The 24,379-nt window shown below is 51.0% G+C and overlaps 1 protein-coding gene across 3 annotated transcripts in view; it reads right to left on the bottom strand.

The window, feature by feature from the left end:
• DHRS3 (dehydrogenase/reductase 3) overlaps nucleotides 1–23,813 on the bottom strand; it is a 51,589-nt gene extending 27,776 nt beyond the window's left edge. The window contains exon 1 of one of the 3 annotated variants that reach the window (XM_054438620.2): nucleotides 21,883–23,813. In XM_054438620.2, the coding sequence (XP_054294595.1) occupies nucleotides 21,883–22,077 (195 nt within the window). In that variant the 5' untranslated portion in view covers nucleotides 22,078–23,813. Of the gene's footprint in view, nucleotides 1–502; nucleotides 647–21,286; nucleotides 21,538–21,882 lie in introns of those variants that run through there. The other 2 variants (XM_054438630.2, XM_063659577.1) reach the window with 2 other exon arrangements.
• Nucleotides 23,814–24,379: the final 566 nt, after the last annotated feature.

The raw sequence follows: 24,379 nt of genomic DNA, 5'->3' as shown, positions 1-24,379 counted from the left end.
CGGATGGGAAAGGGGTGGAAAGGGGATGGGAAGGGGCGGGAGATAGATGGGGAGGGGGCGGGGCGAGGCTGGGTCCTGGGTGCAGACTGGAAGGCGACTGGGTGGAGCGGGTGAGGAGGGGGCCAGGTGGTGTCCGGGAGCAGATAGGGAGGGCTTTGCGGGGAAAGCGGGGAAACAGGTTGGGGTCCCGGGCCGGGCTGCGAAGGAAGGCCGAGGTGGGGTCAGGGTACAGATGGGGGGCGATGGGACAGGCTGGGGGCTGTGGAGAGGAGCTGGGTTGGGATCCCGGGTGCAGATGGGGAGGGGACAGGGTAGGTGGCTGCAGAAGGGGGCTGGGTTGAGGTCTCAGGTGCAGACGAGGAGGGGCTGGGCGGAGGGAGTGAGGAGGGAAGCCGGGCTGGGGGCCGGGGCGCTGCTGGGGTCCCCCTCCCGCCCCGGGACCGCCCGCTCTTGCCCAGACTCGTCGGTAAACAGATGCCGTGATGTCACGGGCGCCGCTGACCTGTGGCTGAACCCGGAGCTGTAAATGAGATGCAAGGTGCCAGCAGCCTCCGGCCGCAGGGCCTACGAGCCACACGCGCTCCTCCGCCGGCCCGAGGTTACCCCAGCTGCACACACGGACAGGATGCTGCAAACGCCACCAGACATTGCAACACGCAGCCAGTCTGCTGGCCGCCGCGTGAACCGTCCCGGCAGCCCTCGCCGCCCCGCTGGCGGGCACCCACCTCCCTGGAGCGGCCTCGCTCCCCTCGGGCACCCCTGGGGGGTGGCAGCTCCCACCCCTCCAGGGGCAGCTTCTCCTCTAGGGTCTCTGTCTCCGCTTCCCCAAGAAGCCTCTAAACCCGAGGGCTGGGCCTCCGGGGTCAGCTTCGGGTTTTCGTGGGAAGAGACTGGGGAGGTGCCTGCCTTTGCTCTGGGCTTTCTGGGAAGCTCATTGCTTCTCCCTTGCAAAGCCTGGATGGGGGGTTGGAGGGATGGCTTCCAGGTATAAAGAGGTATAAAAGTGTCCCGTTGGCCGACCACCGCCCCTCCCTTCCGAAGCAGGGGGCCTGTTTATCCCGCGGAGCTCCCAGAGCAGCCCTGGACCGCACTAACTTGGCAGCCAGCGCTCAGAGCTGAGAGCCTGCACTGCCCTTTGGAATGAAAAGCAGCCTGGTTGGGGCCTCAAGGAATCTGCTCTGGAGTTGATTTGCTGTGTGACTTTTGGATGAGTCACTTGGCATCTCTGAGCTTCACCATCTCCATCTGGGGAAGTGGGGAAAACTGAAACTGGCCTCCCTGTGCTGGTGTGGGGAAGGTCAAAAGTGCAAGAAAATGCTCACCAAACCGCAGGGTCGGTCAGAAGCCTCAGGTGCAGGGGGCCTGTCACGGCGAGAACTTGGAGACCCTCAGAGAAACCAAGGTTGCCCTCTTCACCCACTGCCCCCCCAAACTGAGCCTCTGGGTTTATTGTGAGAAGTTGGGGTGACGAAGTCTTTAGGGATGAATAGTCCACCTTGGCTCAAGGAGACCCCCATTGACTCCCCTACTTGGATCCCATTAATGATCACCCTGCCTTGTGGGGGGTGGGGAACCTAGAAATGACCCCAGATCTCCCCCCGCCCTAGACGGAGTCTCGCTCTGTCAGCCAGGCTGGAGTGCAGTGGCACGATCTCGGCTCACTACAACCTCCGCCTCCTGGGTTCAAGTGATTCTCCTGCCTCAGCCTCCCGAGTACCTGGGATTACAGGCGCCCACCACCGTGCCTGGCTAATTTTTCTATTTTTAGTAGAGACAGGGTTTCACCATCTTGGCCAGGCTGGTCTCGAACTCCTGACCTCAACTGGCCCACCCACCTCAGCCTCCCAAAGTGTTGGGATTACAGGCGTGAGCCACCGCGCCTGGCGTGAAATGACCCCAGATCTTTAGCGAGTACCCCTGGAGTGCAACAAGGCACAGCTGAACTCCAGCCCTGATTCCAGCTTCTCCTTCACTGAATTTAATCTTTACATCCTTCTCCCTCACATCGCTCTGCTTTCTTGTCTTTGCAGCACTTAGTCACTATCTGAAGTGATCGTCGCCATTTGTTTGCTTGGTTTTTGTCTATTTCCCCCATTCTCAAACACACACGCTCTCTAGAATGTAGGCTTTCCAAGGAATTTCCAGGCCTGGCTTGGTAATTGGGTGCCCAATGACTGTGTGAATGAATGAGTGAAATAGTTTTGCCTCTTCTGTGAAACATTAGTAACTTCCCTCTGAGGGGAACTTGGGAGGGATGAAGTTGACAACCTGTGTGGTATGGCTATCGTTAGGACCAGCCACATCATTCGCAGGGTCCCTGGTTCACAAATTGTAAAGAATTTCAAGATGGTGACAGTGGAGCCTCAAACCAAGTTTAGGGTGCTTCTGAGTGCAGGGCCCAGTAAGAATCCCTGGGTCGCACCCAGGAAGCCAGCCCCAGCCATCACACAGAGGGTGCCCAACAGGAACACCCAGTGGGACCTCGTGCCAAGTCACGAGCCTTCCACGCTTCCCCAGGCAGCAGGAAACACAAACACAGCTCTGGCAGAGCCACTCCAGGGAGAACATATCACACATCCCCGGCAGACAGGTGACACCTGGCAAACTAAAAGTTGCCCGCACATCCAGTGTCTACATGTGCAGGGCAGTAGACATGGCAGCGTATTAGCTGTAGGGGAAAGAGGAATAATAACAACAGGTAACCTGGGCAACATGGCGAAAGCCTGTCTCCACTAAAAATACAGAAGTTAGCCGGGCGTGGTGGTGCACGCCTGTAGTCCCAGCCACTCGGGAGGATCACGTGAGCCTGGGAGGTTGAGGCTGCAGTGAGCTGAGATCGCACCAATGCACTCCAGCCTGAGTGACGGAGTGAGACTCTGTCTCGGCAAGTAAAATATAACAAAAAAAATAACGACAGTCCTCATCATAATTAGCATTTATTTAGGAGCTTCTCTGAGTTCAACAGTGAGGTTTACGGCCCCTTACCCTCCGTTCTAGAATCCAAAAAGCTCTAAAATCCTACACTTAATTTTGACACATGTGTTTAGAGCAAGCCCTAATTGGAACCATCATGAGGCTAGTTCTGGTCTCTTTATCCCACTGTGGGGACTATCACTGTGATTATGGGTGGCTGCCCTAGACCTTGCTGCGGGCGTCACTAGGTATATGGCTTATGTGCTGGATTGCATTTCTAAAGTCCGAAACATCAGACCTGTGAGACACAGCTAGCCTTAAGGGTTTCAGATAAGGGTCTGTAGACTTGCGCTTGGCTTCTTTTTAGAGATAAGGCACTGAGAACCTGGAAGTATAAGTAATCAGTCAAGAGCAAAGCCAGGAACTAGCTGAGCAGAGACCCCCAAACCAGTTGGCAGTATCTCTCAGAGCTGCTAGCGGAAGAAAGAATTCAGCTCTTGTTTTGGAAAAGGAAATAAACATTTTACTGGAGTATCTCAGCATCTCCCTCATACTCCAACATGAAATTCAGAGGTCACTGAGCTGGTAGGCTCAATCACACACCAGGCTGATGTGTCCCAGGGAGACCTTCAGCTAATTAAACGTAATTTATGGACCAGCCTCTAAGGACAAGCCTTAAATTACTTGCAAGCTGTGCCAAGGTAGCTATTCTACAGGCTATTAATTAGGAATCGGTTTAATCTCTGCTAGGACGAAGGTCAACTGCCTTGGAGTTGACCCTTCCGGCTGACTGGTCTCATGCTATCAGGCTGTGGCTCTGGGCCCAGAGGGCCAGGGGATTTAGGGGAAGTAGGACATTCAATGGGAAATGGCCAGGCCAGCACACCCTGCAAAGACCAGGATGCTGGGCCCATGGGGCCAGGTGAGGTGGGAATTTTCCCAAGCACCAGTCTCACAGAAAGTGATTTTCAGCAGTCCTCAGAGAGCATCACATCCCCCCAACATCAGAGAATTCTGTGGAAAATCAGGCTTCCGTCACCTTCCATTAATGTGGGCTGGTCATGCATCCTGTAGAAAGGGCTGGTCGTGCATCCTGTAGAAAGCCTTCAGTGGCTCCCTAGTGCTCTCCCAATCATGTTCAGACTTCACCCCACAACCACCAGGCTCTATGAGGTATGGCCCTGTCCGTCTCTCTCCACTCCCTGCTTACACTTTTGTTCTGGCCAGGCCAGGGTCTTTTTCCCAAAGGAAACAAACTCTCTCATCTCCTGTTTTCTAGCTCCGCTCTTTCCCTCTGCCTGGGATATTTTCCTTCTGCTGCTTCCATCTCATCCTTAATGCCTCAGCTTAGACCCCAGTCCTAGGCACAGCCAGGTTTCCTTTCCTAGAAGCCAGACTGCCTGGATTCGAATCCCATGGCTACCTGGGCTGTGTGACCTTGGGCAAGTATTTAACCTCTCTGAGCCCTAGTATTTCCATCTTTAAACTGGGAACAGTGACTGTGTCATAGGGTTGCTCTGAGGAGTAAATCAGATTGTCATGTAAATTGTTTAGCACATGGGTAGCACTTTATTAACAACAAAGACTGGTTGGAAGCCCCTGTCTGTGCTTGTAGCTGCCTCCAGCCATGGTCCGCCCTACTAAGGCATGTAGGCTCAGAGAGGTCCAGTAACTTGCTCAAGGTCACACAGCAAGTGAATAGAAGAGCCAGCATATGAACTTTGGTGTGGCTGACTCCTGAACTCAAAATCGGAATCTCTATGCTTTACTGGCTCCTTGAGAAAGAAAGAACCACACATCTGTGTGTGTGTGGGCACGGGCGTGCACACACACACACACACACACACACACACACACCCCAAACATTTCCATTGACTTAAAGGCTCAGGAAACATCCCCAAAGCCAAGGCACGGATCTGCTGGCTGAGGAGGTGTGAGCCCTCGGAGGGCACCATGTGCCCAGTCCACACTGACCTCGTGTCTTGCCATCCCTTAAGGACCCCGTCTCCTCTGCTGTGTGCTCATAGGGAAGTGGCCTGGAGAGGCCAGGTCAGACTCTTAATTCTTTGGCAACTGAAATGTAAGGACACGGGCCGTGCAACCAAGGGTGGACAGACGCCATGTGGGTGTGTCTGGCAGGACTGCCTGCCTGCATGAAGGTCATGCCGCCCTTTACAGTCACACTGGCCCCAGCTCCCCACGGGGACCTGCTACCAGGCCTGTGAGAGGGGCCACTGCTTGCTGGGCTGGGAGAGCTCTAAAAGGAAGACCCCCCCACCAACCATCTTGGAAGGACCCAATATCATCTCTGTTCTGCTCCCCTGCCCGCAGCTGGAGGGGAGGGAGAGCTGGCCTCTCCCACCTGTGAAGTATCACTAGCAACCATGACCTAGCAAAGGGCTTCCTTTCCTTTCATATCACAGTTTATCTCTCTGTCTATCGTCTAGAAAAGCTTCCAAAGTCCGTCTGTTGACAACTTGCTGGACTCCGGTGGCTGAGCATTTTGCCTGTTTGAACTACAATCTCCTTGAAGGCAGAGATTTTAGCTCAACCCTGAAAAGTCCATTCTATCTTTTTTTTCTTGGGGAGATTGGTGGAGGGGGGTGGGTGGTGGTAAGGCATCAGTAAATGACCTGATAAGGCCTGCAGGATTAGATCTGGAGGGCTGCCTGATACAGGCAGGCCTGGCTCTCCTGGCTGTTTCCACATGGCATGACTGAAAGATGAGAGATGAGTGTTGTCCTTCCATAAGAAGGTGTACTGGACCCCTTGCTCCTGCTCATGGTACCCCCATCTGCCCTGCAGAAGCCCACCTCCCGACTCCCAAACCCTATGGCTTGGCTGGGGCTGGTATACCCCTGGCTCAGAGTCTGGTCATGACCCACAGCTGGCCAAATAGAGCACCATTTCCTTGGTTCAGGCTCACCCAGTCACTGCCAGAGAGACCCAATTCCTGGACCGTTCCAGGACTTCTGGGTGAAGAACACCTGTCTGTCTACTCAAATGGGAACTGGAAGGGTTACGTTACGAGCAGCAGGGGGCAGGTGTGAGCAGCCCCGTGGCAGAGAGGTCTGCCTCAAAGTGAGGGGAGAGGGAGAGAAGCTCTCCTGAGTCCTGACAGCACTGAGCCCCTGGAGACATGCCCGAAGTCAGCCCTACCCAGGGACTTCTGGTCCCATGAGTCAATAAACCAATCTGAGGAACACCTCCAGAGCCCCCACCGGGAAAGCTGGAGGTGATGTTGTTTGACCCATATAGACTGTCTGGCTACGGACTCCACTAGGGGCCATCAATGCCATCTCTTCCATGAAACTATCAACCAAAAGGCAAGACTCATTGGTTACAAGCAGACACCCTGGGTTCCAATCCTGCTGGGTCATTTACTAGCTGTGTGATTCTAAGTTACTGACCCTCAGAGTCCTGTTGGTAAGAAGATGGTAACAGTACCCATGCTGGAAGGTTACTTCGAGGAGTAAATGACCTTGTGACATGTCAGGGCTTAGATCAGTCCCTGGCACATAGTAGGTGTTCAGTAATCACTGGCTCTAACTAGCTACAATGGGTCGGTCATGCCTTCATTTAGGCAACAACCATTTATTAAGTATCTACTGTGGGCCAGATACTGTGCCAGTTGCCAGATGCTTGGTGAGTGAGAGGGCATGCCCCCTGCCCCTGTGGATATCAATAAGCAGCCACAAAGCGTGGTGAGTTGCTATGGTAACCCCTGACTTTGGCCTCACCACAGCCCAGTCCTGACCAACTGAGCTACTTGGATGCAGAGATCAAAATGACTAATGCCTTGTACAGGGGAAGTTGGATGGTTGTGGGGGTTGGGCAGCCAGGACCAGAGAGGAGGCCGTACCCCTGACCAGCCTTAGCCCCTGGGTTGCAGAAAGGCCTATGTTGGACAAGCCCCTGCCTAGGAAGATAGGGGCTGTGCCACGGGTCAGGTCAACAGGGGTGAGGCCTTGGGTGGAAGGGAGATGGCCAGATTCCCTGTAGGGAGTGGTTCCCTCCCACAGACTTCTAGAAAGGGTCAAGGGCTCCAATTCCCTGGAGGGCTTCTGTGGCAGGGTCAGAACTCTCTCCTTCCCGGGGGAGTCCCAGAACCAAGGTTGAGTCAGGCCAGTGGGTTTTTTGCCTTTTTCCCCTGTTGCCCTGCTGAGCATCTGGTCTAATATGCAGAAGGAGAAGGGCTGGAGCAGGGGGTATCCACCGCCCCCCACCCTCACGGCCATTGCCCCAACTGGAAGGAGTGGTTGTCTCTTGGAAACGCTCTTGCAATTACCCAGGTGATAGGAACTATTTCACTACATTTCCACATCTTCATTTTTCAGATGAGGGAACCAAAGCCCAGAGAGGGTTGCTCGCCCGAGGTCACACAGCAGGTCACCGGGAGGCCCCTCATAATCTACAGCATTAGGAACTGGTTTCCGGCAGCCCTGGCCGGCACTACAAATTGCATGAGTGCTCTGGCCAGAGCCGGCCTCTACCGCCCAAAAGATTTTGGCCGCTGTGACACTGCCTATGGGCCAGGTCTGGGCTTTGGGACTGGGGTTGTCAAGGCACACTCTCCCAGGGATGGGTGCTTTGGAGGCAGGGAGGGCCAGGGAGAAGCCTCCTGTGTCCTTTCTGGCAGATGGATTTGGGCTGAGTCCCCTTGGAGAGGCTCTCTCAGCCCCGGTTGGGCATTCCGAGCTTCTAGCTTGTGAGCACCCCAGAGGTAGAGGAGGTGCCGAGGCTGAGGGCAGAGGGGTTCCACATGTCTGAGTTGGGAGTGTGGGTCCCTCTCCTGAGGGGCAAAAGCCCAAGCGAACTAGAGGGCATTTGGTCCAGAAGCCACAGCACCTTGGAGTAAAGAGCCAAAGGTGGAGGTGTCATTAAAGAGGGAACATCCAGCAAATCCAAGAAGGGTCCATCGAGGAGAGGGAGCGGGCTGAGTCATTTCCTTGAAGCATCATTTTCAAGCCTTATTTTTTTCCTTTCTTTAAAACAATGACTTTCTTTCAAAATGCACACCAAAATCTTAACAAGGAATTGTAAGCCACAAAACAGAAGTGACAACACTGATCTAGTCCACAGGAAGGAGGGGTCCCTCAGAACCCTCCCTGCTCCATCTCCACATCTCTTGGGGCCTCTAGGGTGCTCTGGAACCCAGTTTGAAAACCTGAACCTTGAACCTCAGCTGGTGCTGAGATCTGCATGGGGACCACGGGGCTTGGAGGCTGGTGGAAATGGTTGGGGGAGGTGGGACGCAGACAGGAGACCGTGTTCCCCAGGAGGCTGTTTCAGTGTGGACAAGATCATCACATGCTTCACTCATCAAAATCCCCGAAAGGCTGCTGAAAAGAGGATTTAAGGTCATATTCCTTGAAGTAGGGATGGCCAATGAGGTAAGAAAGGCTGGGGCCCAGTGGCCTTCACCAGGCTGACCATTGGTGGCCTTAAGCACCAAGCCACACATCTGTACTCTCCACCCTGAGCTTGCCCTGGCTTCAGTGTCACAGGATACCAGGGCATTCCCTGCCTCTCACACGAGCTCTCGCCCTGGGCCTGCATCTGAGCCTGTAGGACTTGGATGGGTTTTGATTGTATCTAGTCCAAGCCTTCTTAACCTAGAGTCTAGGATAGGCGACAGGGGTACATGACTCCCTTAAAAGTACAAAACTTTCAGTTGCACCTTCTTCCTGGGATAGAGTTCGTATTTTCTTCAGACCCTTGAAGGGCTCTACAACCAGCAAAAAAATGGAGAGTTAACTGCAACCCCCTCGGTTGCCACCTCCTTCGAGAAGTCTTCTAAGATTTTCCTTAATTTACAGTGATCAAAGCTCTCAGGCCACGCAGAGCTCAGTGACCTCGGGCTTAACTGGAGGGAGCTGTCACTCACTCTCTCCTCTGCAGCTGGGTCTCTGCATGTTAAGATGTCACACTGGTTGTCAAATGAAAGAAATTCAACTGTGCTATTCCCCTGCTTGTCAGTTTACTCTTTAAAAGAAACCCTGATAACTGAGGACTATTTTATTCCTTTGGCAAGTCTCCCATTCATTGTATGCAAATACTGCTACTCAGTGCTCTAAACGATGTTTGTGGTTTGTGTAAAAGCGGATTTCACTACATCCCTGCCCGCATCCTGTTGACTCACTCACTGCTTATCACCGCTCTCTCCAGAACCCTCTGTGTACTAAGCCCCATTACTTAACAGCTTGTCTCTTGACCTCTCCATGACCCTGAATGAGGCAGGCCAGGCCAGGCTGAGATTATTTGTTGCAGTGGGAAAAGATGGAGTGTTGAAGCTGGGAAGCCTGGGTTCAGAATCTGCCCTCAGTGACGTGTCCCAGGATGGCCACTTCACCTGGATCTCAGAAATGCGTGCTGCTGGCCGGGTGTGGTGGCTCACGCCTGTAATCCCCGCACTTTGGGAGGCTGAGGCGGGTGGATCACAAGGTCAAGAGATCGAGACCATCCTGGCCAACATGGTGAAACCCCATCTCTACTAAAAATATAAAAATTAGCTGGGGTGGCGCATGCCTGTAATCCCAGCTACTTGGGAGGCTGAGGCAGAAGAATTGCTTGAACCCGGAAGGCTGAGGCAGGAGAATCACTTGAACCCGGGAGGAGGTGGAGGTTGCAGTGAACCAAGATCGTGCCACTGCACTCCAGCCTGGGCGACTGGCGAAACTCCATTTCAAAAAAAAAAGGTCAAGGAAGACAATGAATGTGCAAAAGCACTGTGCAGTCATGTAGAGTACCAAGTCACGTGTGTTACCATCGTCACACACATTGCCACAGCCACGTACAGTGCCACAGCCATGTATATTACCATGGTCATGTACAGTATCAGTCTTGTATATTACCATGGTCATGTACAGTATCATTCTTGCATATTACTATGGTCTTTTAGAGTATCCATCTTGTGTATTACCAAGGTCATGTACAGTATCTATCTTGTATATTACCATGGTTATGTACAGTACCAAAGTCAAGTATAGTATCAGTCATGTATATTAGCAGCTATGTATGTTACCACAATCATATATAACCACGATCACATACAGTACTGCAGTCACATACAGTATCAGTCAATGTATATTACCACAGTTATGTATATTAGCACAATCATGTATAGTACTAGAGTCATGTATATTATCAGTTATATATAGTTCCACAGCCATGTACAGTACTACATCATGTATAGTACTACAGTCATATATAGTAACACAGTCATGGAGAATACCAGTCAGGTACAATACCATGTCCTGTACAGTACCATAGTCATTAATAGTACCCTGTATATTAATAGTGCCATGTATATTCCCATGTATATTAATAGTACCATGTATAGTAATAGTGCCATGTATATTCCTACATTCATGCTTTTACTACAATCATGTACAAAGCGTCTTCAAAAAGTTCAAGGAAAATGCGTATTACGAAAAACCTAGGTGTATATTTGAGATTTTTTTGCCCCAAAATAACTAACTTGTTATAACATGACTAAATGGGATCTAGTTTGAGACACTAAGAAGGATAAGACATCAGTTTGAAAAGAACTCCTATCAGAACAACATAAATTCTGCTAAAACTGAAGCAAGAACAAACATCAAATTTACAGTGAAGCTAGCTTAGATGGAAGAATGGTGAAATCACTGATACTTTATGAAAAGTTTATGGGGACAACGCCCCAAAGAAATCAGCAGTTGGCTGGGTGCGGTGCCTCACACCTGTAATCCCAGCACTTTGGGAGGCTGAAGCAGGCGGATCACAAGGTCAAGACACCGAGATCATCCTGGCCAACATGGTGAAATCCCGTCTCTACTAAAAATACAAAAATTAGCCAGGTGTGGTGATGTGCGCCTGTAGTCCCAGCTACTTGGGAGGCTGAGGCAGGAGAATTGCTTGAACCCAGGAGGCAGAGGTTGCAGTGAGCTGAAATCATGTCACTGCACTCCAGCCTGGCGACAGAGTAAGACTCTGTCTCAAAAAAAAAAAAAAGAAAGAAATCAGCAGTAGTTAATAAATGGATAACTTGTTAAGAAGGGATGAGATGATGTTGAAGATAAAGCCTGAAGTGCCAGACCATCCACACCAAATTAGAAAGAAAAAATTCATCTTGTTTGTGCTCTAACTGAAGAGGACTGACAATTAACAGCAAAAAAAAAAAAAAAAAAAAAAAAAAAATAGCCAATACCATAGACATCTCCATTGGTTCAGCGTACACAATTCTGACTGAAAAATTAAAGTTGAATAAACTTTCCACTTGATCAGCACCAAAACTACTGCATCCAGATCAGGTGCAGATGAGAGGAAAGCTTTCAATGAAAATTTTATTTTATTTATTTATTTATTTTTTTGAGACCGAGTTTCACTCTTGTTGTCCAGGCTGGAGTGCAATGATGTGATCTTGGCTCACGGCAACCTCTGCCTCCCGGGTTCAAGCAATTCTCCTGCCTCAGCCTCCCGAGTAGCTGAGATTACAGACATGTGCCACCATGCCCAGCTAATTTTTTTTTTTTTGTATTTTTAGTAGAGACAGGGTTTCTCCATGTTGGTCAGGCTGGTCTTGAACTCCCGACCTCAGGTGATCCGCCCGCCTCAGCCTCCCAAAGTGCTAGGATTACAGGCATGAGCAACCATGCCCGGCTGCTTTCAATGAAAATTTTAAACAAGTGGGATCAAGATCTTGAAGCATTTCTTCAAAGAACTGTTAAGAGAGGATGAAGTGTTAACCACTACAATCCTGAAGACAAAGCACAATCAAAGCAATGGCTACCAAGAGGTGGACATGGCCCAGTCAAAGCAAAAGCAGACCGGCCAGGAGCAAAGGTCATGGCAATAGTTTTTTTGGGATGTTCAAGGCATTTTGCTTGTTAACTTTCTGGAGGGACAAGAACAATCATATCTGCTTATAATGAGAGTGTTTTGAGAAAGTTAGCCAAAACTTTAGCAGAAAAACACCCAGGAAAGCCTCACCAGATGGTCCTGCTCCACTAAGACAAGGTTCCCATTCATTCCTCTCATCAAACAAGGACAATTTTGTGAGGGTTTTGATGGGAAATCATTAGGCATCCACTTTACAGTGCTGATTTGGCTCTTTCTGACTTCCTTTTGTTTCCTAATCTTAAAAAATCTTTAAAGGGTGATACAGTTAGGCTTTTTGTCCCCACCCAAATCTCATCTTGAATTATAATCCCCATAATCTCCATCTGCCAAGGGAGAGACGAGGTGGCTGTAATTGGATCATGGGAGTAGTTTCCTCTATGCTGTTCTCATGATAGTGAGTGAGTTCTCACGTGATCTGATGGTTTTATAAGTGTTCGGTAGTTCCTCCTAAGTTCATTCTCCTTCCTGCCGCCTTGTGAAGAAGGTGCCTTGCTTCCCCTTCTCCTTCCGCCATGATGGTAAGTTTCCTGAGGCCTCCTCAGCCATGCGTAACTGTGAGTCAATTAAACTTCTTTCCTTTATAAATTACTCAGTCTCTAATATTTCTCTATAGCAATGTGAGAAAGGACTAAGACAAAGAGCATCCATTTTTCTTCAGCTAAGGATGTAAAAAAAAGACTGTACTGACATGGCTGAACTCTCAGGACCCTCAGTTATTTAGGGATGGACTAGATGGCTGGTATCATCGCTCACAAAAGTGTCTTGTAGCTTGATGAAGCTTATGTTGAGAAATAAAATATACATATTTGTGTATGTTTGTGTGTGTGTGTGTGTGTGTGTGTGTGTGTGTGTGTGTGTGGAGAGAGGGAAGAGACGCAGTCCTGCTCTGTTGCCCAGGCTGAAGTGCGGTGGTGCAATCTCCACTCACCGCAACCTCCACCTCCCAGGTTCAAGTGAGTCTCCTGCCTCAGTTTCCCGAGTAGCTGGGATCACAGGCATGCACCACCGTGCCGGATAATTTTTGTATTTTTAGTAGAGATGGGGTCTCATCCTGTTGGACAGGCTGGTCTCGAACTCCTGATGTCAAGTGATCTGCCCACCTCGGCCTCCCACAGTGCTGGGATTACAGGAGTGAGGCACTGTGCCTGGCCTATATTTTTTATTTTCATCCTTTAATTCCATTTTCCACAACCTTTTTGAAGCCCCCTTGTATATTACCAGTCACGTATATTACCAATCACATATGGTACCACAGACATGTAGAGTACCACGGTCATGAATATTACTAGGAACCCAAAGAAGCCAACAGCATCCAGTTCGGAAGCCACAGGAATCTAAGCCTGAGTGAAGGATGTGAGTCTGTGCCCACCCTGCACCCTCGCACCTCCTCCCTGCTCCCCAGCACCCTGGAAAGCCTGGACAAAGGAATGACATCACTGCTAGAGGATCCTGCTTAAGTCATGCTGAGAAGGGCTGCCTCCTTTTAATTTTCAAGTGTTGGTTGATCAATGCTGGTGTCCTCTTTTCCTCCTGCCCCCTGCCCCTGCCTGTGTCATTGCCCTCACTGACATCATGACCATGACTCACAGAATCAAAGGGTAGAAGGGACCCGGGAGGTTGTCCAGAACCTAACCTCCCCCAATGCAGAAATCTCGACACCATGTTTGCTTAAAGAGCGACCTGTTCCAAAGGGCAGGAAGGTGTTCATATTGCAGGGTCCAGGTCTGCATTTTTGAGCTCTCCCCATGGGTCCAGTGTGGGCCTCCAGAACCATCTAGAACAGGTCCCATGCCTCTGTGGTACTGGAATGCAGCTGATACCCTCTCCTGCCTCTTAAGCAGTCAACTATACTCCCATGGATTTGCCACCCAACCCAAGTCATGGCTTCTAGCCCTCATCACCCAGCCTGCTCCCTGGATACCTTCCTCCCGTTGGCCAAGGGCCCTGTCAAAGTGCTGGCCCACATGGACACAATGCCCCAGAAGTCGTTTGACAAAGTAGGACTGAAAAGCATCTCCTTCATTCTGAGCACCAGCACAGTTATCTGATTTTATTTAGAGGGATTAAGCACTACTGCCATTAGAAGCCTGCTTGTTGGTATCAACTCATCCTTCCACAGTGTCAGGAGATTTTTCAATCTGGGGATGGTGGTCACTCCAGGAACACTAAGTGCCACAAGGAGAGAACCTTGTTTATGAGGTTCCCTGCTGCATCTCCAAGGCCTAGTTTGCGAATCAATGAACGGAGCCAACATAGTCACGATTCCTCGGAGCTGTGTCACCCTGAAGCTGGTTGTCACTCCTCACCTAAGTTACCAGCAAGAAAGATCAGGATCTGGCTGGGAGCAGGGCTGCCCAGCAGAGCCCCGAGGACTGGGTGTCAGCTGCCACCCACCCCCTCCAACAGTGGCACCCCAGCCTGCCTAGATTCTCCATTACCCTCAGCCCAGACACTTCCATCTTGACGGTAAAGATATCAGAGGAGGCCCTCAGCATCCTCCAAAACTCCAGTGCAATGCTGACAGCATCCCCTGAGCTCTGGGAAGGTCTCAAAGAAGGTGGCGAAGCAAGTCTGGGTGATATTCTTGGAGGAGGCATGGAAACCCGGCAGCCTCCTAGCAGGTCCCCCACTCCTGGCCTGACACCTCCACCGCCTGCCTGTCACAGCAGCCAGGGGATCCTGCTAAGGCTTGGGTGAGGGCATGACGCTGGAGTCCTGGGGCCAGCTAGGTCTACCTGTCCTACATGGGAACCTGTCCCCCTTAGTTCTTCCTCCCCACTCACTCACTGCTCCAGCCACACTGGCCACCTCTCGGTCCTCGACACTCCACTCTCTCCTCAGAGCCCCTGCTCTGTCCTCTCCCCGGAACGCTACTGCTCCCTTCCCACCATGCCCTTGCCTCCTTCCAGTCTTTCCTCGTGTCTCCTTCTCAGTGTGGCCTTCCTTATACCCTACCTAGAATCTCAGGCCCTCGCATTCCCATCCTTCTTGCCTCATTGGTTTTCTCCTCATTGCTTATGATGACAATTCAATGTGCTGTTTTATTTATTTATTTATTTATTTATTTATTTATTTATTTATTTTTCGAGACAGAGTCTCCCACTGTTGCTCAGGCTGGAGTGCAGTGGTACGATCTCTGCTCACTGCAACCTTCACTTCCCAGGTTCAAGTAATTCTCATGCCTCAGCCTCCCAAGTAGCTGGGATTACAGGTGCGCTCCACCACACCCAGCAATTTTTTTTTTTTTTTTGTATTATTAGTAGAGACGGAGGTTTCACCATGTTGGGTCAGGCTGGTCTTGAACTCCTGACCTCAAGTGTTCCGCCTGTCTTAGCCTCCTAAAGTGCTGGGATTATAGGCATGAGAATGTACTGTTCTATTGATCTTGCTTTTTATCTGTCTCTTACTAAAATGCCAGCTCTCACTACATGGGTGGGGATTTTCATCTGCTTTGCTCCCTGCATGCCTTCAGTGCCCAGAACAGCGCCTGGCATATAGTAGGTGCTCAATAAATGTGCTGAATGTATGAATAAGTGAATAAATGAATGAGTTCCCACCAACCATTCATTCATTTGCTAACCCGGCACTTTCTTGTTGAGAATCTAGGCATGTGCTCATTTTCAGATTCTAAGATCTCACTCATTTCAGGGGTGTCACAGCAGATGAGCACACATTTGGGCATGCTAGTGTCTAAATAGACTCACTTTTCTCATTTGCAATGGGCTTCAATGGTTTCCTAAATCCTCAAGGTTCATCTGAATAATATGTTCGAAATGTTTCAAGTATCTTATGGACTTATATTTTTGGATTGTGTCTCCTGAAGACAACGGTGGGCACAGCCTTATAAAATTCTGGGTGTGTTCATGCTTTTGTCCAAGGATAAGGGAGAACCTGTAGTGTGTGGGACCCATCCTGCACTGATGCTCAAAACTGTGGTAGGATATCGCTGGTAGTGGCAGGTTAAGACAAGAGCTTTTGTTACGGCGATTGTGACAACCAGATACACTTCCTGGGTAGAAAGGACACCTCATAAATACAGCCGAGATCACTTTCTAAAAGTAGACAGCCTTGGCAAATACCAAGATGGAAATGAACCGGAGAAAGTAACTGCAATGATACAGAGATCAGAAGGGCTTGGAAGGGATCTGTGCAGCCATAAACAAGTGCGCTTCATCTGAAAAGATGGAAGCTCAGAAGAGCTTGAAGTCGAAATGAGAATTAGCAGAAGGGCTAGGTGCACTGAAAATGAACTTGACTCAGATTCAGTATTACTAGATGGAGGAGGCATTCTTGAAAGCCCAAATAGACGAGCTGGTGAATTTAGGACAAAAAAACAGGAAACTTTGTTTGACATGCTAGTTAGGGAACTTGGGTCCCTTATTCCCTTAGAAGCGACAGTTTGGAAATATTAATGTCTTCTGCAAGAGCTGAAATAAATCCACGGCAGACAGCTACCTGTTGAGGGAGTTTTAAATGGGTGTGGGGCTCTGCGGAGCCGGGGCACAGTACATCTTCCAACTCTGAGTTGCTTCTTTTTCATTTGGTGGCATCTGATGACTAGCAAAGGCTGAGATCATCAGTGATGGGGACAAATGCTTTCTTCACCCGGAAGTCTCCTGCTTGCAACTCAGGGAAGCCTGGCAATCCGTTGCTTTCTTGGGTTGACTGATCTGTAAGATGAGAATTTTCGAGCGTGCCAGGATCTTAGGGATCATTGTAACCCCTCTCATTTTATAGGTGTGCTTCTCAGCTGCAACCTGGAGAAGGTAGTAACTTTTCCAGGGTCAAGAACCCAGTCTTGGCCAGGTGTGGAAGCTCACACCTGTAATCCCAGCACTTTGGAAGGTCAAGAAGGGAGGATTGCTTGAGCCCAAGAGTTCAAGACTAACCTAAGCAACATAGCGAGACTCCCGTCTCTATTTTTAAATAAATAAATAAATAAATAAATAAATAAATAAATAAATAAAAGCTCAATCTCTGGCCTCCTGCACAGGTGAGCAAGACTGCAGGGGGTCGTGGTCCCAGAGGTAGACACCTTTGTTCCCCCAAGGGAAGGGCCTGGGGGAGTAAGAAGGAGATGTTTGTTTATTCATGAGACAGCCTCATGTGTAAGGTCAGTTGTGACCGATGCTCCCAGCGGAAACACTTCTAGATGTCACAGGTAGAACAGGTAGCCTACCTGCCTGCTTTCAGGCTGCATAGAGTGACGATGGGAGAGATGGGCCACTGCTCTCTCCCCTGTAAATTGGTTAGTGCAGCTGTTCTGGCCTGATGACTCTAGGGACCCACAGATGACCTGTCTGGACCCTTCTCTTCTCTTTCTCTTTTTTCCTATTCTCACCAGTACTGACCTGACTCAGAGTCTGAGGTGGAAACTCCCTGCTTACCTCCCTATCCCACAATACAGCATTTTCTTGCTTCCCCTTCCATTTCCCTCCCACAATTCTAGCCAGATGGAGCTTTTGATCAGGTGGTTTCTTGTACCTAGATTGCCCTTGTCACACCCCTGCTGGTTGAAACAGTTGACCTTCTTCAAGGCTCAGTCAAATGCTCCTTCCTTCATGAAACCTTTCATGAGCACTTGCTATAAATTAACTGCTCCTCTGCGCTTCCACCATGCAGCATCCCCCAAACTTCAAGCCCATCCAGAACTTCAGAATGTCACCTCATTTGGAAAGAGAGTTTTTGGAGCTATAACTAGTTAAGGATCTTGAGATGCAATCACATTGGATTTAGTATGTGCCCTGAATCCAATAACTAGTGTCCTTATAAGAAGATAATGGGGGTGGGCACGGTGGCTCACACCTGTAATCCCAGCACTTTGGGAGGCCGAGGCAGGTGGATCACCTGAGGTTGGGAGTTCGAGACCAGCCTGACCAACATGGAGAAACCCCACCTCTACTAAAAATACAGAACGAGTTGGGCATGGTGGCACGCACGCCTGTAATCCCAGCTACTTGGGAGGCTGAGACAGGAGAATCGCTTGAATCTGGGAGGCGGAGGTTGCAGTGAGCCAAGATTATGCCATTGCACTCCAGCCTGGGCAATAAGAGTGAAACTCTGTTTCAAAAAAAAAAAAAGGAGATGGCAGGACCTAGACACACACAGCAAGGAAAGCCATGGGATGACAAAAGGAGAGATTGGAGCCATGCTTCCATAAGCCAAGGAGCGTCAGGAGCCACCAGGAGCTGGAAGAGATGACGAAGGATCTTCCCCCAGAGTCTTTTGAGTGGAGAGGAACCCAGAACCCTGCTGATGCCTTGATTTCAGACTTCTGGCCTCCAGAACCACAAGAGAATACATTTTGTTGTGGTAAGCCATCAAGTTTGTGCTAATTTGTCATGGTAACCACAGGAAGCACATACACATGGTGATTTGTGCCTTCACTGTAAGCACCTGGCCACACTCTAGGTCTTTATTCATCTTTGCTACATTTTCCTACAGGCCCAGAGCTGTGCCAAACACCGAACAGATACCCCAGGTAGGTTTGCTAAGCTAGGTCTCTCAGAGACGGTGTCAAGGGACTTATGAGCTTGGGCTGCTCCCAGGGCTAGGGACGGGAAGGACACAGGACTTGCTGAATGGAAGTGCTAGAGAATGGGGTTCATAAATCTACTGACAGTGCTACTTCCTGGCTGGGTGCTTTAGGAACAGGGCTATCTACCCACATGCTGTAAATTCACTGACAGCAAGACAGAACTCCAAGCCAGTTCTCATACTACCTTCCTGAAATACCTCCCCTCAGACTACCTCTCTGAAATGGGAATTGAGTTTTTTTGTTTGTTTGTTTGTTTTTGAGACAGAGTTTTGCTCTGTTGCCCAGGCTGGAGTACAATGGTGTGATCTCGGCTCACTGCAACCTCCACCTCCCGGGTTCAAGCACTTCTCCTGCCTCAGCCTCCCGAGTAGCTGGGATTACAGGCGCTTACCACCATGCCTGGATAATTTTTTGTATTTTTAGTCGAGATGGGGATTCACCATGTTGGCCAGGCTGGTCTCGAGCTCCTGACCTCAAGTGATCCGCCTGCCTCAGCCTCCCAAAGTGCTGGGATTACAGGCATGAGCCACTGCTCCCAGCCAAGGTCCTGGAGTTCTTGACGTGATATTAGGCCCATGTATGTTGCCCCACCTCCCAAGGTTTGCAATCATGGCCCAAGACTTTCGTCCAGACACTTGCTTGATACCAAACCAAAGGCTGGAATGGTCCCTACAAATGCTTCTAAATGAACGGTCCACTTCTCCTCCCAGGGGCTCCTGCTAACACCATGTCAAACTCAAAGACTGGAGCCTGGGCTGACCACTAGCCAGAAGTTAGTTCCCTTGGAGGGAAGGGGAATAAGCTTAAGGTTTGTGAATGCTTTTGTGGAAGGAATTCTAGGAGGGCAAAGAAAATTAAAAAGCAAGAGCTTTACACCTGGAGACCCTAACCATGACTGGCCCTGCCTCAGTTGCCACAGTGCACTGTGGGTAAGGAGAGATGTGTCCTGAGCTTTCAAATTCGTACAGCCTTAGTGTGCCTTTAAAAAAAAAAAACCCTTGCTTATTTGGGCCACCTTTGCACCCTAAGGCTCACCACCATCCACAAATATTGCCAAATCGTATTTAACTCAAGGTCATTATGGGAAACTGGGTTGTCAACTCTCCCTCCTTCCCAAATAAACAGGTAACTCCTGGACATGTCAGCTCTCTGCAGAGACTCTGGTACTCTTTTTTTTTTCGTTTTTGGGGTCTTCCCCCGTCAGACCCAATCCCACCAGAATCTAGGCTGGGAAGCTCTCAGATGCAGCCTCCACTTCCATCAAGAGGAGAAGGGACATCATCTGTGGTTCCACACAGCTCCCCCCTGTCTAGTATCACTGCAGGTTGCGGGTGGCACTGGCCCTCTCTGGTCCAGTACTCTTGGGCCACCCCCAAGCCCACTGTTCACACCTGTCCCCAACCCATAAATTCCCCACTCCCTGAACACTTGACCCTTTGTTCCCAACCCCACTAGGCCACAAAACACTCCTGGCTCTGGGGGTTTGTCCCGAAGTCCTCTCATTGGTGTTAGGCAAGAAGCCACAATTCCAAACTCCCCACCATGACAGCAAACAGAAGCCTCATTATAAAGTAGCTCCAGAAGCCTCATTATAAAGTAGCTCCAGTAATTGGTCAGATAATGGCGAGTTACAGGGAGCACCGCTGGTCATCCTGACGAGTCAGATGACTGAACCGAGCATGAATGGCACTCAAAGTTTCACAGGCCCCCATGGATCCTGTTTTTGTTTTTGGTGACCCTGACACCAATTTAAGACATATTTCTAATTGGCCCTGGCTGGATTCCCTGCAAGAGGACGTCCAGTCCAAGTTAGGTGGGGTTTGGTTCCCGGTGCGTGAACTTGCAGGCTCCACTCTGTACTATCACACCCACCCCCCAATGCCACACACTTCTTTCAATTTAGGATTGTTTATAGTCAGTCGAGTTTTTCCAGATTGACTAAGAGTTCCTCATCTGCCTACTGTAGTCAGCTACAAGAACAGTAAAAGAGACCCAGGACTTGGGCCAGCTGGAAGACTCAGAAAAAAGTTTCTGTGGGATGCAGACAGCTAAAGAATGACAATCACATGCAATTGTCCCAAACCCCACATCCCCCGCAAAGGACACCCTCATCTGCCCTTTTGAGACCCCTTCACAAAGAGCTTCAGGAGCCCTTTTATGGGGGCATCGCCTCAAGGAAATGAAACTGCTGAGAACAACTCTGACTTCCCCTTATTGGTTGTGTCCAAGGGTTAAAAACACTTCCCAACTCCCCCTCCAAATGCAAGGTCAAGCGGCTGTCCAAACCACCCAAGGAGAAGAGGGAGTCCTGAACAGCCAGACCCCTGCTAGCTTGGCCACCACAGGCTCCGGCCAGCCCGGCTAGGGAAGAGTTAATAGGATCGGCTTTGGCTGATAGTTCAGGCTCCAAAGTTCAGTTCCAGTCAGAGCCACCCCGGAGGAATTGTAAATCTCAGGGCAGTATTTAACAAAACAAAAGCAACCTGGGATTACATGCAGGTTTGGTTTTCTACAGTACATATTTACTTAATCCCCAAGGTATGCGGCTCCATGTCAGATCAGCTGGCTTTGCGGCCCTTTCACCCCCCTAGTTCACAACAGTTTAAGTTTCAAACTAATTCCCTGTTTTCGCTCTTCCTCTTCACAGGGCTGGCTGGAGACAGCCTGGCCTGCCTCCCTCTCCTGATGGCTCTGGTCACCGCGTGAGTCAGCCTGGCCTGGGCTGGGAGTTGGGTGACAGCCCGCTCACTCTCCCCACTCTCTGGCACCAGGTCTCCAAAACCTGGAGCAAGGGGTGCCAGGACCACCAAAAAGTTAAAGGCCGTGTCTGGTGGGCAGGACCCTCCTTGCAGCACCGCCTTCCAGCTAAATGCGGAGAGATCCCTGGGGGGTGTACTGGGGGGAGGGGACAGGGTTGAAGGTGAGAACAAGGGCTCTTTATCAGTAGCTGCTTACCCTGGCCTGCTCTTTCCTGCTTTCCAAACACCTGGGCCTGTCAGTGTCGGTCCGGCCAGACTACTACATCCAAGACCGCTCTTCCCTTTTCCAATCCAAACCATGTACCCCCTTCTCGTGTCTTCAGAGCTGCAGCCGCCCAGGTTGGGGCTGGGTAGCGGGTTGCCAAGGAAAATACGAGGCGCCAGCTAGCAGGCGGCTCCCAGCTCTACCCAGGAGTGCGCACACCCTGCACTCACCAGGGTGACGGCAAGAAAAAGGGGGGAAGGCGGGGGAGGGGGGCACAACACCTTCTTTTGGGAGGCAGGAATGTGGGAAATGGGTGGGTCTCCTAAGTTTCAGGGTGGGGATGAATAACCAGTCAGCAAGCCACCGATCCCAAAGGAGCGGATCAACTCTCAACCTGCCAAAAAAGACAGTCCGGTGCCCGGGAAATTTACAAGGTGAAACCGACTAGCTCAGCACTCGTAGGTGGTGCGGAGAAGTGGGGTGGCCGGCGACTCTCAGCTCCCGGGCGCGGGATCCCGCAGCGGCAGCAGGTGGGCTCACCCCCGCCCCTGCGGCCCCCCACTCCCTGGAGTCGCAGTGCCTGGTACCTTTCTGGCGCCGCGCTCCGCGAACTCGCGGGCGAGCTGACGCCCGATGCCTCTCCCGCCGCCGGTGATGAGGACGTTCTCCCGCGACAGGTCCCGCAGCTTGGCGGGCAGCACCAGTCCGACGGCTGCTTTCACCACCAGATAGATCATCTGTAGAGGGAACACCACCAGCGCGCCCAGCCGTTTCCACACCATCCTCCGCGCCGCGGAGCCGGGCAGGGGGCGAAACTCCCCGGGCCGAGCAATACAGGAATTAAAAAACACCCCGAACAATAAATAGTAAACCGAATAAGGAGGAGAGAGGCGTCCCACCTGGCCACTCTTGAAATCACCTCTTCCCAAATGCAAAGCACCGGGTGAGAAAAAGAAAAAAAAAAAAAAAAAGAGAGATAAATTCTCCTCTGGGGGAGAAAAAACGTCTCCTAAGGTTGGGACGGTAAAAGAGGTGGAGGGGGAAGCCGGAGGTGGAAAGTTCTAACAAGAAGTTTCTTGCCCCAGCAGCCGTTTCGGCTGGGGAATTCTCAGGTAATGTTTACAGACTGACAGAGGAGTTTAGGGAGGGGAAGAAAAAAAAAAAAAGGCACCAACCACACGCGCGCACCCTGCCTCGGTCCTGCGGTTTCAAAGTGCAAGATTAAAAAAAAAAAAAAAAAAAAAAAAAAAGCTGATTCCAAACTGTAGCGCCCCCACCCCCACCCCGTCTCCAGAAAAAAAAAAAAAAAAAAAAGTGGGGGGGAAAGTGCTTGGAGCTCCCAATTTCAGCCCGCGAAAGTCTCCCGACTCATTGCTATTCTTGGGCTCAGGAAATTGCTTAAACGCGATCTGATTGCCAGCAACGTGCAGGAGAAGTGGGGGGTCCGGGTGTCAGTTTCTTTACGTGCAGCGCTCGCCCTCGCGCGCGCTCGCTCGCTCCGGCTCCCTCCCTCCCTCTCTGTTCCAGCAGAGGCTGGGAGTTGCCGCTCGATCCAGCTTCCCTTCTCTCCCTTTTTAGCATTTATTGCCTTCTTTTTGTCCTTTCCAACTTGGAGAGGGTCCGGGTGTGGAGCGCGCGTGGATCGGACGCCTTGGTCTGCGCGGCCCTATTCATTCGCTCCCCGGGCAGCCGCGTCGCGGAGAGGGCGGCCCCTTTTTCCCCCATTTTTTTAATACCCCATTAAGTCTGATTGACAGTTAAAGTTGTTGGGAGGCTTCACTACCGTTCCTCTGAGTGGCTGCTGCGGCCTCCCCTCCCCCTGCGCCGTCGCGGGGAGCGCGCATAAGGCGCGTACTCGGGCTCGCCGGGACTCGCGCTCTCCCGGGACTGGCTCCCCTCTCTGCAAGCCGGGACTTGCCGCCGGTGTCCCTGAGGGCTCGCAGCTGTAACTCGAACACGCTGGAACCGACTCCAGCAAGCCGGCTGCCTTCTCGAGACATTCCTCCTTGCCCGGGCCGCCCGCGGGCCAGGTGATCACCCCTGCGTGTGGAGCAGGCCCGGGGGAGCTTGCGTATGCCTTGATCCAGCCAGGTCACCCAGGGTTTTATTTCAGGTCATTTGGTCATCCCCGGCCTCCAGGTAGGATCAGGAAGCCACTCCTCACCTTTGCCAGGACCTCTTCTGTGTTCACTTAGAGTGGACTTTTAAAAGCCTGACCCAAGTCCCTCACGATGCTTAGGGGGAAGCCGCTGGGGAGCAGGACTTTGCTTTGAGGCGAGGTAGTAGTCAGAGTAAAGGAACCTCTGCTCCGAGTGCCAATAAAATCCCCATAAGATTAGCTGGGAGCATATTTATTGCTCATCTGAGCTAGAATTACCTTGACTGACAGCAATTTCCTTAATAACAAAAGCCTGTAAACAAAACGTCCTATTCCTGCGCCCCTGTGCTGTGCAGCCAGCGTCTCCTGTCCTTGGGTCTCCCTGGACTGCCCTGGCGGGGCACCCACCTTCTAACCTCCTGCCCTTACCGACCGGAATGTCTCCCCTGCTGGAGGGTGGGACCGAGCTATTTAGAGTTGTCTGTTGCAGGAAGTCTGGGAGGTGAGTCAGCCCCAGTTCAAAGTGCTGATGGGACTTGCCTCCCGCCCCCCTGCACGTTCCCGGGGCCGGAGGAGCGAGAACGAAGCAGGGAGCTGCCCTGTAATCTGGGGCAGCCGTTTCCAGCCCGCGACTTGTTTAGACGGCGATTCCTGAGCCTCACCCCCAGAGATTCTGATTCAGCAGGGCTGGGTGCGCTGGGATCGGTACTTTTAATGCTCCGCCTGGGTGAGAAAGTCACTTCGAAAAACGCTGATCTGCGGGGAGGGGAGGCTGGGATTACCTCGTCACCTGCAAAGACCTAGTTCTGGGGAGAGGTTCTGCAGGTGAGGATCTTCCTTCTGGGTGAAAAGCCACTGGAAGAGCAAAAGGCAGGAGAGGCTTAGGACGAGCAACTGTCCTGCACTGAGGGCCTATATTCTGTCTGACACAGTCCTTCCCCGACCTTGCAGTCGGGGGACTGTTATCCCATCGTCCAGGTTACCCA

The sequence above is a fragment of the Pongo pygmaeus genome, chromosome 1 (genome assembly GCF_028885625.2).
Source record: "Pongo pygmaeus isolate AG05252 chromosome 1, NHGRI_mPonPyg2-v2.0_pri, whole genome shotgun sequence".
Taxonomy (NCBI): domain Eukaryota; kingdom Metazoa; phylum Chordata; class Mammalia; order Primates; family Hominidae; genus Pongo; species Pongo pygmaeus.
This window is presented reverse-complemented; position numbering and strand designations above follow the sequence as displayed.